The sequence below is a fragment of the Salminus brasiliensis genome, chromosome 14 (assembly GCF_030463535.1).
Source record: "Salminus brasiliensis chromosome 14, fSalBra1.hap2, whole genome shotgun sequence".
Classification (NCBI taxonomy): Eukaryota; Metazoa; Chordata; class Actinopteri; order Characiformes; family Bryconidae; genus Salminus; species Salminus brasiliensis.
The window spans coordinates 11,681,955-11,698,551 of record NC_132891.1 but is presented as its reverse complement, the minus strand read 5'-3'; the positions used below and the strand labels follow the sequence as shown (position 1 = coordinate 11,698,551).

The 16,597-nt window shown below is 40.1% G+C and overlaps 1 protein-coding gene across 7 annotated transcripts in view; it reads left to right on the top strand.

Moving 5' to 3' along the window:
- rap1gapa (RAP1 GTPase activating protein a) overlaps positions 1–16,597 on the top strand; it is a 119,131-nt gene that overhangs the window by 17,934 nt on the left and 84,600 nt on the right. For 2 of the 7 annotated variants that reach the window (XM_072656331.1, XM_072656328.1), the window contains exon 1: positions 11,436–11,571. The exons of 1 other annotated variant lie outside the window; for it this stretch is intronic. In XM_072656331.1, coding sequence (XP_072512432.1) covers positions 11,528–11,571 — 44 coding nt within the window. In that variant the 5' untranslated portion in view covers positions 11,436–11,527. Of the gene's footprint in view, positions 1–11,430; positions 11,572–16,597 lie in introns of those variants that run through there. 4 more of the 7 variants (XM_072656335.1, XM_072656336.1, XM_072656329.1 and 1 more) reach the window with 4 other exon arrangements.

Genomic DNA, 16,597 nt, shown 5'->3' with positions numbered 1-16,597 from the left:
TTGACCTGACTTTTGAATGACAATTGATATCAGCATTCCTTATTTATAGTGATTTTATTGATTTTACTGGAACATGAAAAAACTGTTATTGATTGTTATAAGTATCACTTTCGAGGACGAGATAATGATCTGTTGTTATCCTCAGTATAAATCAGTTCACAAATTGGTCCCCATAACTGAGTGTTTTCATTTCAGTTTGCCATTGCTGCATTTATGTCAGAATGTCTTTCAGCATGATTGAGACCAAAAGTGTTTATTTCTCAGCAGTCCTGTGTGGCACTACAAACCCTGCTCATGTTTAACATGTCAGAGCTAAGTCCCCAGAGTCAGGCTTAAGAGTCTGTCTCATTCTAATGAACATAGTAGGAGGAGTCCATGGATTTGCTGGGAGAATCTTTAAGTATGCTAGACAGTCTGCATATGCTAACATGGGTTTTTGCAGGAGAGATTAGAGAGAGGGAAAACGAAGAGGTGGCACTTTGAGTTTTCGAGATGAGAAATTGGAGACAGGGTGCCTTCATGCAGAACACACTGCATATGGTAACAGTCGATTCTATCATTTACATTTCAGAAAAGCCCTGCATTCGTTTTAAACTCAATATAAACTAAATATTTAATTTTTCTGTTACGCTTCAAGAGTGTCCAGGTCATATTTATACAGTGAGTCTGACAAATATAATATCTTAGTAGATAGTTTATTAGTGCCATGTAAATAGTAAGTCTGTAGTTTATATGAACTCTAAAGCCACACTGTGCTTTTAAAGCACATCATTAATCACTTCAAGCCATGCTCTAACGTTGGCATTGTGCCAGCAGAGATGTTCATGTGCTTGGATGCTTACACAGTGGCATGCAAAAGTTTGGTCAAAATATCTGGTGCTGTGAATAGGATTGCAACAGAATGAGATTTTTATTATTGTTATGCACCAACTCTGAAAAGAATGAAACCATTTGGTGAACAAAATATTAAAACAACAAATGTCTTTTTTAACATAAATAAATAAAACTGCATATGAGGTGAAGCTCTTTTAAACAGGTTTGCTTTCTTTGTTAATGATTATTTTTATTGTGGCTTCACCTGCTGAATATTTGCTCCATTTATTGATTGACTGTTTGGTTTTAAAACTATGATCTAATAACCGTATGAGAACCATTATATAATACCCATCCATTTTCATACCACAATATACCTAAAACCGCAATACCACTGCAACTCTAGCTGTGAATAGTTAAGTGAGTTACAGATTACTTGATTTCCAAAAAATGTTTCTTAATTGTTTTAAAGCAAGATTGCTTTTTCAAATTTTAAAGTTTTAGAATAGAAAAAGGAGCAAAAAAGAGGCCCGGAAAGGTTTGGGTTCCCTGCATTGTGAGTGTGCCCCCTTTGACAGATCTCTCAACTTGTTAACCTCTGGTGCTGAATTGTTTGGTGTGAATGCAGAAAAGGTTTTCTTTTCAGGACTCTTCCATTAGGGTCACATTTGTTTAGGTCTACAGCCCAGTAGAACAGTACACCACCACCCCAGAGTCATCTAAATCTACCTGAAGGTCTTTTGCCATCAAATGGGGGTTTTAATTTACCTTTCTAGAAATCCTACAAGCAGCTCTCTCTGAAAGTTCTTGCATACCTCAGCTTGACCTCCACTGTTCCAGTTAAAGGCCTTTTTTAAATTATATTACGAACTAAGGAAACTGCTACCTGATTACACTTTGCTGCATTACTATCCTGGTATCTTCTCCTGCTTTGGGCAGCAGTTATTTACTTTTTTAGATGAGCTCATGGCTGCTGATTGTTGGCACAAGGGTTGAGGAGTCTTTTTTTAAATTTGCATTGACTGGCATTTTTGTTTATGATGATTGAGAATGTGCCACAGCCCTAACAAGCTCCTTAAGATCTTGTAAACGTTGTCTAAGTCCTCACATTTCTTGGGGTGCCCAAATGTGCCAAAAATACAGGAATTTCAGGCATCAATGATCCATTATATTATTAATGCTCTCTGTGTATCCAAGATTGGAATAAAATAAGCGATATTGGGCCATGTCATATAAAAATGGGAACAGTGCCTATTGTATCAATCAGAAATCAAAAAGATGCAGCATGATATGTTTAATGTAATTTTACATGGCATGTAATGCGCATACAGTAACAGAGATTTGGACCAGGGGTACCTAAACTCTTGCATGCCACTGCATCTGTGCTTAGCTCTCTATGCACATGTCTTGAAGCATCCTGCCAATCTGCATAATAGCTCAGCTCTGGCAGCAGGAGTCTGAAACAAAGAGATGAAATTGGTTCTAACAGAGCGAGCTCCACTGTGCTGAATAATAGGTAGCACATCTGTGCATGTGCCCGAGTGTAGCTTTGCTGGAGTCTCTCTGATAAAAAGTGAAGAAGATAAGCGGCACTCTAAAGCCTCTTTGCTGGATAGTCTTTGAAGCACCAAGATGTCAGCTTAATGCGACAGGTTGATGTTGATGATCCAGTAAGATACAGAGAAAATGAAACATTATGATATAGTACAGCATATTCAGAATTAAGGTTAGCAGCTTTATCATTCCTAAATAGTTGAGCAGTTTGAGTCGATCGGCAATGTATTGGTATCGGGCGATTTTCAGCCCAACTATGTGATCAGCGTTTCTGAGAGCTGCTCAGATCAGATTGTCCATATTTAGTGAGTTGCTAAAGTGTTGCCTGCAGCCCCTCAGTTACAGGCTCCTGTACTTGTTCAGTATAAAGTGCTAGGTGGTAATTATTTTTAATGTCCTGCACCGAAGTGGTGCACACTCCATGTGCTGATTATTTGTAGAATGTATAAAACGAATGCGGCTTGTGGGGGAAGCAGAGTAAAGACTTTTAACACCTCTTCCCTCATACACACTGAGACTACATCACTCAGCTCAGTACAGTAAGTATCAGAACACAGCTGAACTAGCACACTAACACCACAAACGACACTAAGATCTCCACAGTGTAGTTCTGCAAGGGAATTCACAAGTCTTGCATATGGTTGATTCCAAAAGGTAAAGTACTTTTCATCTTGAGAGGCAGTGCAGGGAACATTACTAAATCTCTGCACAATGTTGTTTTATCAAGCAGTGCCTGGAAAGGTTCATGTGACATCCAGTTCTGCCCTTGACCAGGCGATTATACTGAAGGCAATCGGTATCAGGCCCAAAAACACTGATAGGCCCATCTCTACCTGACCTCTCCATGCTGCCCCACAAAGTTCTTCTGTAACAACTGTTGTGAGATTAGAAAAGGTTAAAATAGCTAAAGTAGTCTTTCATTTATATTAGATGGTTGTAGTAAAAGCTGTGTTTTCACAGTTTTCAGCTGTAAGTTTTTTTTTTCTTTTGTCTTGCAGAGTGTAATTAAATATCAATCATCAATCAATGCTGCTAGCTAGCTAAATTACTATATACTAGTGCTAGCATGTAAATAAAAAAATGCAGCATTGGTGTTGTTTACAACATACAGATATTCATAATGATTGCTTTCTCAAAATTAGGTTAATGAGAAAAACTCACCTTAATCTGTGACATTTTCTCTGCTGTTAGAAACGTATGTCCACACAGAAAGGCAATTTGTCGCAGGGTTGAGGTAACTCTTTATCCAACAGTTGTTTGGGTAAAGCAGTGACAAAAAGAGAGAAATAACCCAGCTAAACTACACAACTGGCTCAACTGTGTTAGAGAAGGGAATCCATAAAACTGTGTTGGATGTCAGCCCATCAGGACCAGAACTGGACAACCTCTGACCTACACTATGCTGTCCAGGGAGAATATGTGGATTTAGCTTGCTCTATGAGGTCTTACTATGTGGTGATATACTATGTTATGATGCTGTCCAAGGTTCTGATGAGGTATTAGCTTATGTTAACAAGCTGTTCTGTTACTGAGCTGCACATAATTTGGAGATCAAAGCTAATTATTGAATTACTAAAATGGCACAAAAGACAATTTTGTGGGCGAATAGTACAGACTGAGGGCTCTGTGAACCAGTACATTTTTGCTGACTGTTTCTTTTCCGAGTGTGGCTTTCTCTGCATCTGACCTATTGGTAATGATTATGGTGTGTGTTTGCAAGTCAGTCCTTTTTTAGGGAATACTGATGTGTAATAGCATTATATCATAATAACAAGCTATTCTTAATCTACTTTAAAAAGGGACTGAGCAAGCATTGTGTCTGCAACCCAAATAGCAAGTTATGCTATTTATAAATATTTTCTAAAAATGGAAATAATAGCTGACAAGAAATGATAAAAGCATTACAAAGAAAGGATATTTTGTCTTTGCCCAAAGAAACATCTTCGCTGGCAACAATAGTGACTTCTAAAGGATAACACACTGTACATTACCAGTGAATTAAGACAGAGGTTGTTTCATGTTTTGTACTGTAGATTAAATCCTGTATGTACAAAAGGATTAGTCGGAAAGCTGACATTTTTTTCACACCTGCTCACTTCCTGTTACAGCCTGTGCTCACTCGGGCCACAGGAGGTCAGTCAGTATGGATTTTTAAAACCCAGCTAGAACATGTCCTGCAGACCTGATTAAGTATTCAGTGCTTGTGTCTCATTGATCCCCCAGGCATTAATGCAGTACTGACTGTACACAAGACCAATATGACATATCTTGCTGAGTTATGCCATTAGACTTGTAATTATCTTAATTATACTGGTAGACTGTTCATTACTGTCATTTGGGTAGCCTCATGACCCTGGATATCTCTTTCTGCCTGTCTCTCTCTGTCTATTGCCCTTTCTTTCTCTTTCTCTCTCTCTTTCTGCTATGTATCTTTTTTCAGTCTATGTCTCTCGCTCTTCCATCCTGTGGAGAATAGGCACTGAGACTCAGGCAGTATTAATGTCAACTTCATGCTGTCAGGGAAGGTACTGCACAGTAGACAAGACGCATGGTGCAAAACAGCAGCCTCTCGCTTGCTTTCCCTCTCTCTCTTTTCTTTCGCTCTGTCATTCTTGCCCCCCCCCCCTCTCGTCTTGAGTGCAGTCTCATTAGTGGTAGTGTTAGAGTTCTCTTGGGACAGACTGGCAGGCCTGCTGTGTGATGTGATCCCAGACAGAGAGCTTTAAAGATGCAGTGCAATGCATGCAAGTTTTGGAGAAGTACATGAATAAGGATGGTCGTCTGTCTATAATGAGGAAGTTATAAGGAAACCATTTAGATTTAAGCACCAGGATCATTAATCATATTTTTTTCTGTCGGCATCAAGTCCACTTTGGGCTGAATTTTGACTCATTTTAAAGGCTATTTTCTTAGTCTGCATGAACTGAATATCATAATGTGTCACATAGTCTGCTTGTACAAATCACTGCAGCTGTCTGACTACACCCTGCAGTTTCACTATTACCCAGAGGGGGGCAGTATTGCCTGAAATTAGCACACCAGTGAACTAAGTATAACTGCAGTGTAGCCTATTGATGTGGTTGTAATGAGTGCACTAAAAATTGAGCCATTGCCCTCATACCATATTTCAGTTTCTCACTTTCATAGCTACTGAACATATTGATTTCATAGTATTTACTAAATAATGTATGGTAGTTACTAAAGTATGAGACAACCATAAATAACTGAATATTATTATTCATTTTTTTTATAATGAAATGAAAATGGAAATATTTTTGGAGTGTCCCCACTCAGTTCCTGATGTTTGTGGAGCTAGGCAGCGTTATTGATCGGGTGGGAGGAACAGCGGTCACTCAGAGCTGATCTGTGGTCAGAGCAGAGCATCCATCAGAGCAAGGCTTGGACCCAAAGCCTGCCAGCAGTGGGGATATCACAGAGGTGAGGCTCCATTAGAACTGCAATAAATCTTGTCAGTCTGGCAACGTAATCGATGTTTGTGAGAGACATAGACCCGGCACACATGACTGTAAACCACTTGGCAAGTCAGCGCATTGATCCAGCTTAGAAAAAAGTGATTCATTAGTCCAATATTAAAGGGAGATTTGCTATAGCAATAGAGATCCAGTTTCTAGTGGGGAACTACAGTTTGATGGGCTTACCCTTATACAATGCACTGTGCTGAATATCGAACACAGAAATCCATGGAGACGTATTGCATGACCACAGATGTGAGAAAAAGTGCTTGCTGAGTGATTGGATCGTAGTGTAATGGGTGTTTGTGTATGACATGCAGATGGAAGGTTCACTAATTTGTCCATGTCACTCTTGTGCTTCTGCTTGTGTGTAATGAGTGAAGGCCTTCATTCTGCTGTTGAACTAAAGATTGATCCACTCTGAAGTGATTTAAAAATTGACTCACGTATTGCTTCAGCTTTTCTTCCTCAGCTAAGAGTTTCTGATGAGAAAGTGAGAGAGTAGTTTAATTGCATTTTGATTGATGAATCCAAGCTCTGCCCTCACATGCGCTCTTTCAGGGCAAGTGTTGAACACTGGCAAAAGCAGAGATTTAGAGATGGCTCCAGGTTAAAATGCTGCACCACCGATCTGGACTATGTTGTTTGTAGTTTTTTTGTAGTTTGCAGTTTTTCACAAAACTTTTTTTTTATCTCTGCACATATTGTACAAAAGTGTGTATAAAATTAACAAACCAAAAACGTTTTGTTTTTTGGATGCTAACTTCTGTAACATCAAGAGACGTCAATAGATAAAATGTTTAAATTAATTTACTAATGTCATGACTCACAGGTCACATGGTTTTATTGTTACTATTAACCATGTGATAATAATATGAACATACATTAACTTGAAACAAGATGTTCTTAAGGGCCATGGTGCAACATAACAGCAGCACATTACACAAGGCTACGCAGAGCACAGACACAGGACAATATTCACAATAAATATATATTACATATGGTAAAAATACTATATCACAACATTTAAATGTTTTTTTACAATACACAATATTTATCACAAAACACATAATCACAGACTAAATACATCAGTAGCAACAGGTTCTTAAATGCTACTATTCTGATACTCTCCTCTACTGAGTACAGTGATTCAACCTTTACTGTACTTCATCTAATTCACCTCATCATTATCAGTGTTTATTAAGAACTAACAGTATCCTCAGTATGTTTAAAAAAGCATATTGTGTATCTTAATACCAAAATTGATCACAATATGATCAAATAATGTTGCCCAGCTTTAATACTACGGCACTAACTAGCAGGACAACAAAACAATAAATGTGTAAATGTTTACTGTGTGTTTAGTACCTTAAAATATCTTAGATGACTACCCTTATAGGCTCTGGATGCACTGCAACCCTTACCAGGAAGAAACAGATGAAAAGATGAATGAATAGATGAATGAATGAACAAATGACCTCCTTGATCATTCAAAGCTCAGTTACTTCAAATTGTTGCAGTAAGATCTTGTTTGACGGCAATAAAAATAGAGCCCACAATTCTTTATTACTCTGAACCCCTTAACGCAGAAAGGCTTATTACACACTAAGGCATATTACTCAGGGTAGAAACTACAGGGACTTCGGTAAAACTAGTGGGGCTGTTCTTTGGTAGTAAAAGCTTGTAATAGGGACATAGGCTGTTTAAGAGGTTAATGGGTTTTCATCCCATTTAGTGCACTGAAAGGTTTGTCCTACCTTTCAGCAGATGCAACAAAAGAATGCATTTTTTGGGTGGAGCATGCATAGGTTAACTTTGTGTGCAGCGGGAAAAAAATCTGTGAACTTTAGTGTGTGTGAACAATCTTGTCGTTCTTCCCTTTGCAGTAATGTTCAGCCCCTTTAATTAGACCCCTATGAAAGGCCTCAGTGTTTATAGGCCACAGGCACTCTCTCTATGCACTCTATGCGCATACTCTCTCAAACAACTCTATGCACACATTAACACTAAATCCTAATTGAACACCATAAACCTAAAGCTGCCCTTCAAAAAAACTACAGTCAATCCAGCATGAGTCACCATATGATCCGGGCCAGTTCTCTGCTCAGCAATGCGATGGATGCAGAGGCTCTGCTTCAGAGTGGCTGGTGTTTTCTGCAGCAGGGTGATGAAAACTGAAGACCCAGTGCAGATAAGATCCAGCTTATTTCCTTCATATTTTCTGCACAATTACCCTTTGAATATTACCTCACCACATATTTGAATCCCTGTACCCCTGCACTAAATATAGTCTAACTTACCCCGGTCCTGTTCAATCAAGCCTCTTTCATATTCCCCGTCTGGCCTCGGACAAGGTGTTTATCATGATACAGTGTAAATATTTTCATGTAATTAACCCTTCTCTCCAAAGGGCAGCGGAAAGAGCCAAGCGGTGCTTTTCCGCTCTCCTGGATCAAAAACCCATAAACAGCTGCTTCACTGCCTTCATTCACACTTTATTTGAATGGACGGCTTTAATAAACAGCTAAACACTTTGGATGGTGTTTATTACAGCATCAGGGTTTTAGCTGTGGGTATAAATGATGGGATTTAAACGTGTTCCTGCACCAGCTGCACCCTGTTAGTCTTCGTGCCTGGCCTTTGAAAACACAATTTGCTCAGATGCCATGCAGGACGGCAGTGTTTACTAGATGGTAGATGGAACCTAGATGGGACCTGCTCCATATGTTTGTTGAAGACTTATATAGATAGATAGGTAGCGCCTAATTTATCTTTCAAACAATAATCATTCTATCAAGGGAGTTTGTGGTCTCGTCAAACTGGGTGGACTGAGACATAACAAAGCTCCGCAAACAGAACCTTTCGTTTGATCAGCGCCTGGTCCTCACAGTTTAAAGCCTGCTGCTAATTTATTGCTTAAAAGCAAATTTCCTGCGACTACAAGAAGCCACCTAAGTCCCTAAGTCAATGTGCATCGCCTCTGAGCAACACCAGCAATTTGCCAATAGCTTGCATCGCACTCAGCATCAAAGGTTTCGTTTTTGGTGTGCACATCCAATTTTATCAGCATTGCAAGCCAGCCGCTTTGAATCAGAGTTGAAGGTCTTTCAATTGTGTGAGCTGTCATTAGCTGTATGCTACCTTTAGGGCACTTCTGCATCAAAGGAGACGTGTCTGCAAAACCCTGGATGTTCTTTCTCCCAGAAATGACATTTTGAGCTCAGATGATTTTGTTCATGACTCAGCTGTTTTGCAGCCCTTGTGTGTGTGTGTGTTCGTGTGTGTAGTCTCAGCCTTTGTTTGGGTGGAGGTGGCGGAGTGTCAGGAGTGTGAGTGCAATTGGGTTGAGCCTGATAAGGCAGAAAGGAAGGACTATCACAAAAAAAAATCGGAGCTCCAGCAACCTTGTGGAAGTCTGTCTGCCTACTCAGCCTGCCTATCTCGCCCTGATAAAAGGACAAAAGCACAGTCAGTGAGTGGCAGGAAGGAAAGCGTGTCTTGGCATTTTTAATTGGTAAGTAGAGGTGGGCAATATGCCTATATGTTCATTCAGATACTCTTCTAAATATATCACTGTCTTTGGTTTAAAAGTTCATGTTGATTTATTAATAATTCACTTCATCTTTTATTCAGATTTTTTGCAATCTGGTAATGAGCAGAAGAGGATGGGTTCCCTGTCTTGGTTTCTCTCAGGGTTTCTTCCTCTTGTTTATAAAGAGGTGGACTGGATTTCTGTAAAGATTTTTTGTGGAAACACCCATTGTAAAAAAAATAAAACTTTACAATAAATTAAGCACTGTCAATAGATCTAAATTACTGGACAACACTTTAGTTATACATTTTGACTAAGGATGCACAATAAAGCGGCATATTATTTGCATATTTTAATACACAGTTATTACCAGTCCAATATTGAAATTATGGCCATTAGTTGTGAATGATCAATTTTGCATCTTATCTAACGCTTGTGTGCAACCAGCAGTGCTGAGAATTTCTCTTCTTCTAGACCACAAATTGCCCTGTGCTAGCAAATCCCTGTAATTGCAACTGACTGGTCTGATGTGAATTTTGTCAGAAACCCAGCTTGCTTATACTGCAGTCATGTAGATATTTTATTTTTAAATACAAAGATTACAAAAGTGTTACTTGCTGAATTTACTGACTACTTGAAATTCACTTACTTTAGAATTTTTCATTTCACCTTAAATGGTACACCTGTAACTGCTACTCATCTTAAGGTTGAATAAAAACTTTGAATAACAAGCGAAAGAAAGAGAAGCTCCAGCTTTCTTGAAGACTAACAGAGTTTTCTCTCAGTTTTAATTTGAAATGTTGTCCTGCAGTAAAACTTTGACCCAAATAAAGAAAGTTCACCATCTCTAATTTAGACCAATTGTAGAAAGCCTATAAACAATTACCAGTGTATGGTAACCTTATGAACTGCCCTGAAACTGAGAGATGACCTAATGTCAGTGTATAATGCCATTATCTTGTATTCTTTTTTTGACTAGTTAATGATCGTAATAATATTTTCAGTGTGCGTTCTGTGTATGTCATGATGTATATGTCATTTGTCAAAATGTCATGATGTAATATTTTTGCCATCAACCACCCCTATGAGAGAGTGTTAGGCTGCTACTTTGGTAGAAACACATGCAGACAGACAAACAAGACACACAGAGTTAGAGAGAAAGCTGCCTCAGCTTTGCTGTCAGAAATCTCAGAGAAATGCCAGTCAGAGAAATGTTACAGCGGAGCACTAACACCGCCCGTTCTGTAAGTTCCCTCCACTCCACATGGATTTTCTTTTCTTTCTGTAGCTAAAATAAGACACATTATAACCAACTGCACAGAATCACTTCCCCTTTCCTGTATCCCTGGCTGATTTATCGTTAGTGCTTAGCAGTAAAAGAGAGTGACCGCCTCTAGTGGTCGCACGACAGTCCTCTGTGATTTGTGAAGTTTGGTTTACAGAGTAGTGAGTGTATAAAGTGAATCAGGGCTTTCTCACTATAATTGCCCCTCCCACTGGTTTGGCCAGCTGCTTTTTATCACTGAGTAAATTTGAAACTACCTTTCCCCTTCAATTTATCTTTGCCTTCTCTCCTCAGATTCCACTGCCCCAGGTCAGCTTTTACAGGGGAACTCTGCAAACTCTTGCCTTTTTGCAGTGCTCTCATTATCGCACCAATCAGCTGCGTCGTGGATTCCTCATTCATGTTTGTATACGGCTTTCAAAGGACACTGGGTGTTGTTCTTTTTTGGCTTGTTTACAGAATATCTGAAAGAGAGGAAGCGTGTTAAGTGGGCACCTATCGGTTACCGGGGAGACTAGAAGTGGTCAGCTCTAACCTCTCGGCCCACCCCATTATTTGCCAGTGAAGAGAGAGGCAGGGTGAAAGAAACAGAGAAACAGAGAGAGAGAGAGAGAGAGAGAGAGAGAGAGAGAGATAGAGAGGCAGTCAGAGAGGGAGGGAGATAGTGAGGGGAGTGGAAGGACACACACACACATGCACCACACACACACACGCACCACACACACACACACACACACACACTCACTCACTCTCTGAGGCTTGGCCACTCTGTGTCAGCCCAGTGAGACGTACGAAGTGCCTCTCTCTTTCAGGGCTCCTCTCTGTCTCTGTCTGTCTGTCTCTAATGCTGAGCTCTACCCATGACACAAGATGCCACAGAGAAAAAGGAGTTTCACTTTTGGAGCGTATGGAGGGTAAGGTGAAAATAACATTTACCAGTGTTGTTTTCTCATGCACCCGTGTTTACTGTCTACTCATGCTTTGTATGCTGTGAAGTGTGATTATGGCTGTCACCTTACTGTCACTGTACAGTAGCTATGCGTTTACTGAGAGGAATACTGTGTTGACTGGGAAGGCACTTGCTTACTTTCAGACCGCTAATTCACAGTGCAAGTAAGACACCAATGCCAGTCTTATGACGTCATCAATGTCAAAGAAGTACGACAGGATGCAGAACCCGTCTAGCCTGCGCTCTTTAAAGCTGGCTGTGCTGATGAGTTCATTCTGTAGAGAGGAACCTTATTAAAACCCATCAGCAGCGTGAGGACAATCGAGTTAAATTAGCCTATGCAGCTGCAGCAGACGCGTACAGCCAGACAGAACCCCTGCGTCTGCTGATCGGCCAGAGGACATAATACAACCAGAAGCTGCTTACCGTGTCAATCAATCCATCCGGATTTGATTATGTCCACCCAAGTTGGTGCAGTAAATAGCGAATGTGGGTGTTCGTGTCCAGGTCAGTGAGATCTCTTATTGACGCGTCCGCAGACAGCAGTGTTGCCTCAGGCTTCAGATGCCCCAGAGGGGGAACATTCTTCTGTCTGTTAGTCTGTGGAGAAGCACCCTCTCAAGTCAACAGGTGTAAGGCTACCAGCTCTGAATGCCGCCTTGTCAAGGACAAGTGTTGGCTGTTCCTGTGGGTGCTGTGGGTGCTTAGTCAGCTTTCCAACTCTATCACAGCAGTGCTGAAGAAATTTTTGGAGCTGCCCAAAACTCCAAAACTGGGACTGGAAATACAGTTGAAATTAAACCTGTGAAAGGGTGAACTGTTTGTTGTCCATATTTGGTTCACTGGCCAGACATTTACATTTAAGCTTGCAGGCAAGGAAAATCACTGTATCGATTCCTTTGTTGACTTTTCTCAGTTAAGTGTTTCTGGTGGCCCTTTGACATTTTCTCTGTGTTTGTGATTACCTCGCTCAACAGGTGACATCTAAATGTCATCTCTGAAAATTGCCTGCTGTTGCAGATGGAGAGGAAATACGTTTCCTGGCTGGAGATTGGTGTTGACATGACATTATGTGATACATAATGTCTTCACTTCAGAAGAGTTGCTACATGTCACTCGATAAAATGTTGTTAGGTTTTGTCCTCAGAGGCTCTGTGAGAAGTATTACAACAGACACTTTGGTATTAAAGTGTTCCAAAAGCTAAAGGGAAGCCATTCCTGCGGAGTGGCAGGGCTCAGTACAACTGGTCAACTCTTATCAAATCTACAGTGCCTGACCTGATCCGAGTAACTTATTGCTGAGTATCCCTCAAACCCTCAGATCTTTGTGTTTCTAAAAATACAGCCACACACTTCAGATTGGATGTGCTGCTAATTAACACTGAAGTAAAGTCCAAAGTAAAAAGCAAAGGTGTGTAGAACAACCTGCTGGTAAAAAAGTGTTTCTATAATAGTTAAATTCCAGCAGTGGTTTTTCCACAGGGTTTTGGCAGCATGAGTGAAAATGGCTGAAAATAGATGATTTCGAGGAAAACTCAAAATCAAGGCTCAAACTCTGGAGTTCGAGTTCGAGGAATCAAGGACAAAACACTGGAACCACATATATCAAGTTTTCAAGTTCCAATGTAAAACAGTCCCATACTGTAGAATCTGAAGTTTTGTTACTTTCTGATAATGCTCTTCACTGCTGCAGGCTTTAAATAATGTCCGTTAATGGCGCCTAGAGGACAACAGAGGGGGCGCTCTGCTAAAACACAGTGGTAAAAACAAAGAATCTAAAGTGACTCAGGCTTGAAATAGCCGATGCCTGATCCATTAAAATATGGCCCTGATCCGAGTCCACTGAATTGGATTGGAACATCTGTAAATAGGGATTTGTTGAATTCACTTTATGTGAAAAGAGTCCGTCATTTTCTAAATTAAGCTTAATATTCCTTTGTAAGCCAACCTTCTGTGCAACCCTCTGTGCAGATTGTACCAGGTCTCATGAACTCTTAATGGAGCTTCATGAAATAAACAGTACACTTAGGCTTTGTCCCAGATTTTAGAATACTCTATTTTCTCTCTCTCTCTCTCTCTCTCTCTCTCTCTCTCTCTTTGTCTCTCTCTCTTTCTGTCTGTGGTAGGGCTGCTTTGTTAATTATGATGATATTGCCATTTCTCTTATTAAAGACTGCAACATGGACCTTTCTGTCCATTCATAACAAGGGTGTAATAATGCATTGATGAATCATGATATCACAGTGCCAGAATGTTTCTGTGGGTGTTTTAATAAATTATAATATTCATATATCTAACAAAAGGGACGTTTCGGTCAGTGGCAGACTAACATTGCCACATTACTGATTCACCAGTGTGTTTTTAATATATTACCAGGTATATTACAATCTCAATACTTAGCATTCTAATTACAGTGACAGGATTTTGTCAAGATCCTACAGCCCTTCTCTGTAGCATGGCACGTAGGCTGGGTTCAGAGGGCCTGGGCACTATTTGACTGGTTGCCACAGACTGAGCTTTTGTCTGCTGTCATTGCCACACTAGCGGCTGTAAAAAGCCTTGCTCTGTGTGGACCTTGTTCAGAAACAGCCATGTGGAAAAACACCCGTGCTGTTTTGATTTGGGAGCAGCCAGTCACATCTTATTCTTAGAAGTCAGCAGATTCTTTATTACGTGTTTCAAATGTGTCTGTTTAGGCAGGAGGAGATTCAGAGCAGTAGTGAAGAAAAGGCAACTGTGGGCTAATTACAGATTCATATTGGGCTCTTATAGGAAGTTCTTATTGACTGAATGTCTTGGGCTTTTACCTGCCAGTGTGTTCATATGAAGCATGCTACATAGGTGCATGACTGGGCAAAATTAGTTAGGTATTTGTATTTAGTTATTTATTTAGTGACTTATATCCCTCTGTCAAGTTTTGAACAAATACAGCTGTAGCTCCTGACCTTCATATGTTTCCACTACATCTAATTCAAATATTAGCAAGCATCTTTAATGACAGTGATTGACATGCTGGAGTACAGTGAATAAAACACTATAGACCTGACATGAGTAATTACTTACAGTATATGTCATGCATGATTCCCACAATTTGAGTGGCTATGCATAAAAACACTGATTTCTTTGTTGTTTGCCCAATTTAGATTGTAAATAAATTTGTTTGTATCAGTGTTTGCTGGGAGTCAGGAGGAGTACCAGTGGGAGATCTGTCTTTGGCCGGAGTTCAGTAGAGCACCCCCTGGATGGGTAGGATGACCATGCCCCATCCTCACTGAGCACAGAGCGATTGCAGAGATCACAGTTAGTGTTCTCCTCAAAGCTTGTTGAGCTGTCTAATAAAAAAGAAGTCAAAAAAGAAGTGCAAAAAGAAGTAAAAAAAGAAGTGCAAATCATGCAAAGTAATAGTAATCAATTATAATGTGCCTTCATTCTTTCTATGCCTGGGTCTTGAAGGTTTGCCTGGTAGCCCTATTTCCTATACATTGTGACTGTGCTGGGGGTTCATGGCTGAACCTTTTAGACATGCACTCATCTTATAGAAGTCTGTGATGCCTTTTTAAATGTTGATATAGAGGTTTGTGGTGCTGCCTTGTGAGGTTAGGACCAATGCTCGACATTGTGCTGGAACACGCCCCCTTTACTTGGACTGGCAAAACATTTGGCAAAACAGTGGCAAAACATTTGGCAACATGTCTGCATTTATTGAGGAAAACGGCCAAACCATGAATAAAACAAGAGATTATCTGCTCGAGTTACAGGCAGTTGGACTCCACAGCAATTTAGCCAAATTACCAAATAAACACTGGCCCATAGACAGCGATGTGTAGCCAGGAACTGAGGCTCAAATCACACCCGTTTGGAGGATAAAACCTCATATCTGAGAATGCAGAGTTGAGTGAATGGTCTTAGGGGTGTTTTGTGTCTGGTTTCAGGCACTTTTAGTAGACTGATTCATCCAGGTTTGTTAGCTTTTTCTCTAACTTGTAAATTACCAGCTACAGTGGGCTTGTTTTTCCCCACCTGTTTTCAGAGGGTAACTTCATCACTCAGTGAGCCCCCACACGTTTCTGTGCCTGGATTGCAGTTGTTTCTGGTAATTGCAGCAATCCATTTGTTTCTCTTCTATTTAGCTTTCAGCAGTGTATAAAAGAAGAGCTCTGAATTCCTGCTGAATCTGTTTGTACAGTCAGTCACACAACAGCTCTGATTTTTGTATTAGTGGCATTCACATTGAACGTTAACGCTGCCACTCAGTCAGTCTTTTTGCCACTCTGTGGCCGTGGCTGCAGTGACTTCTGCCACCTGTGACGTCACATGCATACCATCTATATTGGAGATAAAAAAAAATTACAGCTACAGAGTAATTTAAAGCAACAATTAGTTTAACAGTGGCTTGAACAAAATGTGGTTATTGTACTAGAATAGTCTAAAACTGTAAGCAATATTTCTTGTTTTTTCAAAAAAAAAATGAAACCAGTGTTTTATAGTGTTTGTTTAAGCATTTTCGAGAAGGATCTGTTAAGAATAGCTCAATTAACAATAGCTAATTTTAAAGCTTAGTATTTTTCAGTGAAAATGAGTCTGTATTGAATCTGTATCAGAATAGCCATCTCTAACACAACCTCCACAACTAATGTCCTGCTTGTACTTGTCCTACTACTGTATATCTTCTTGTCATGCAGGTTTTTTGTACTATTTCTGATTGACAGCTGTTAAAGAAACACAAATCAGGGCCTTGCTGGGTTCTTGTAAGCATACAACACAGTCTGGCGACTGCTCAGTTATTCTAAAAATGAAGTCCGACTCATCAGTCAGCGTTATGTGGGCAGTGCTGGCAGACACGAGGTATTCTTCTCGCCTTGTTTGTGACATGACAGGTGGCAGAGTGTCACAGGGTCACTCACATACATTGCACAACAATGTGCTATGTAGTGTTAAGGGTCAATGATGGTGTCAAACATGAGTGCAGGGTTTTTAGGCCTATGTGATAG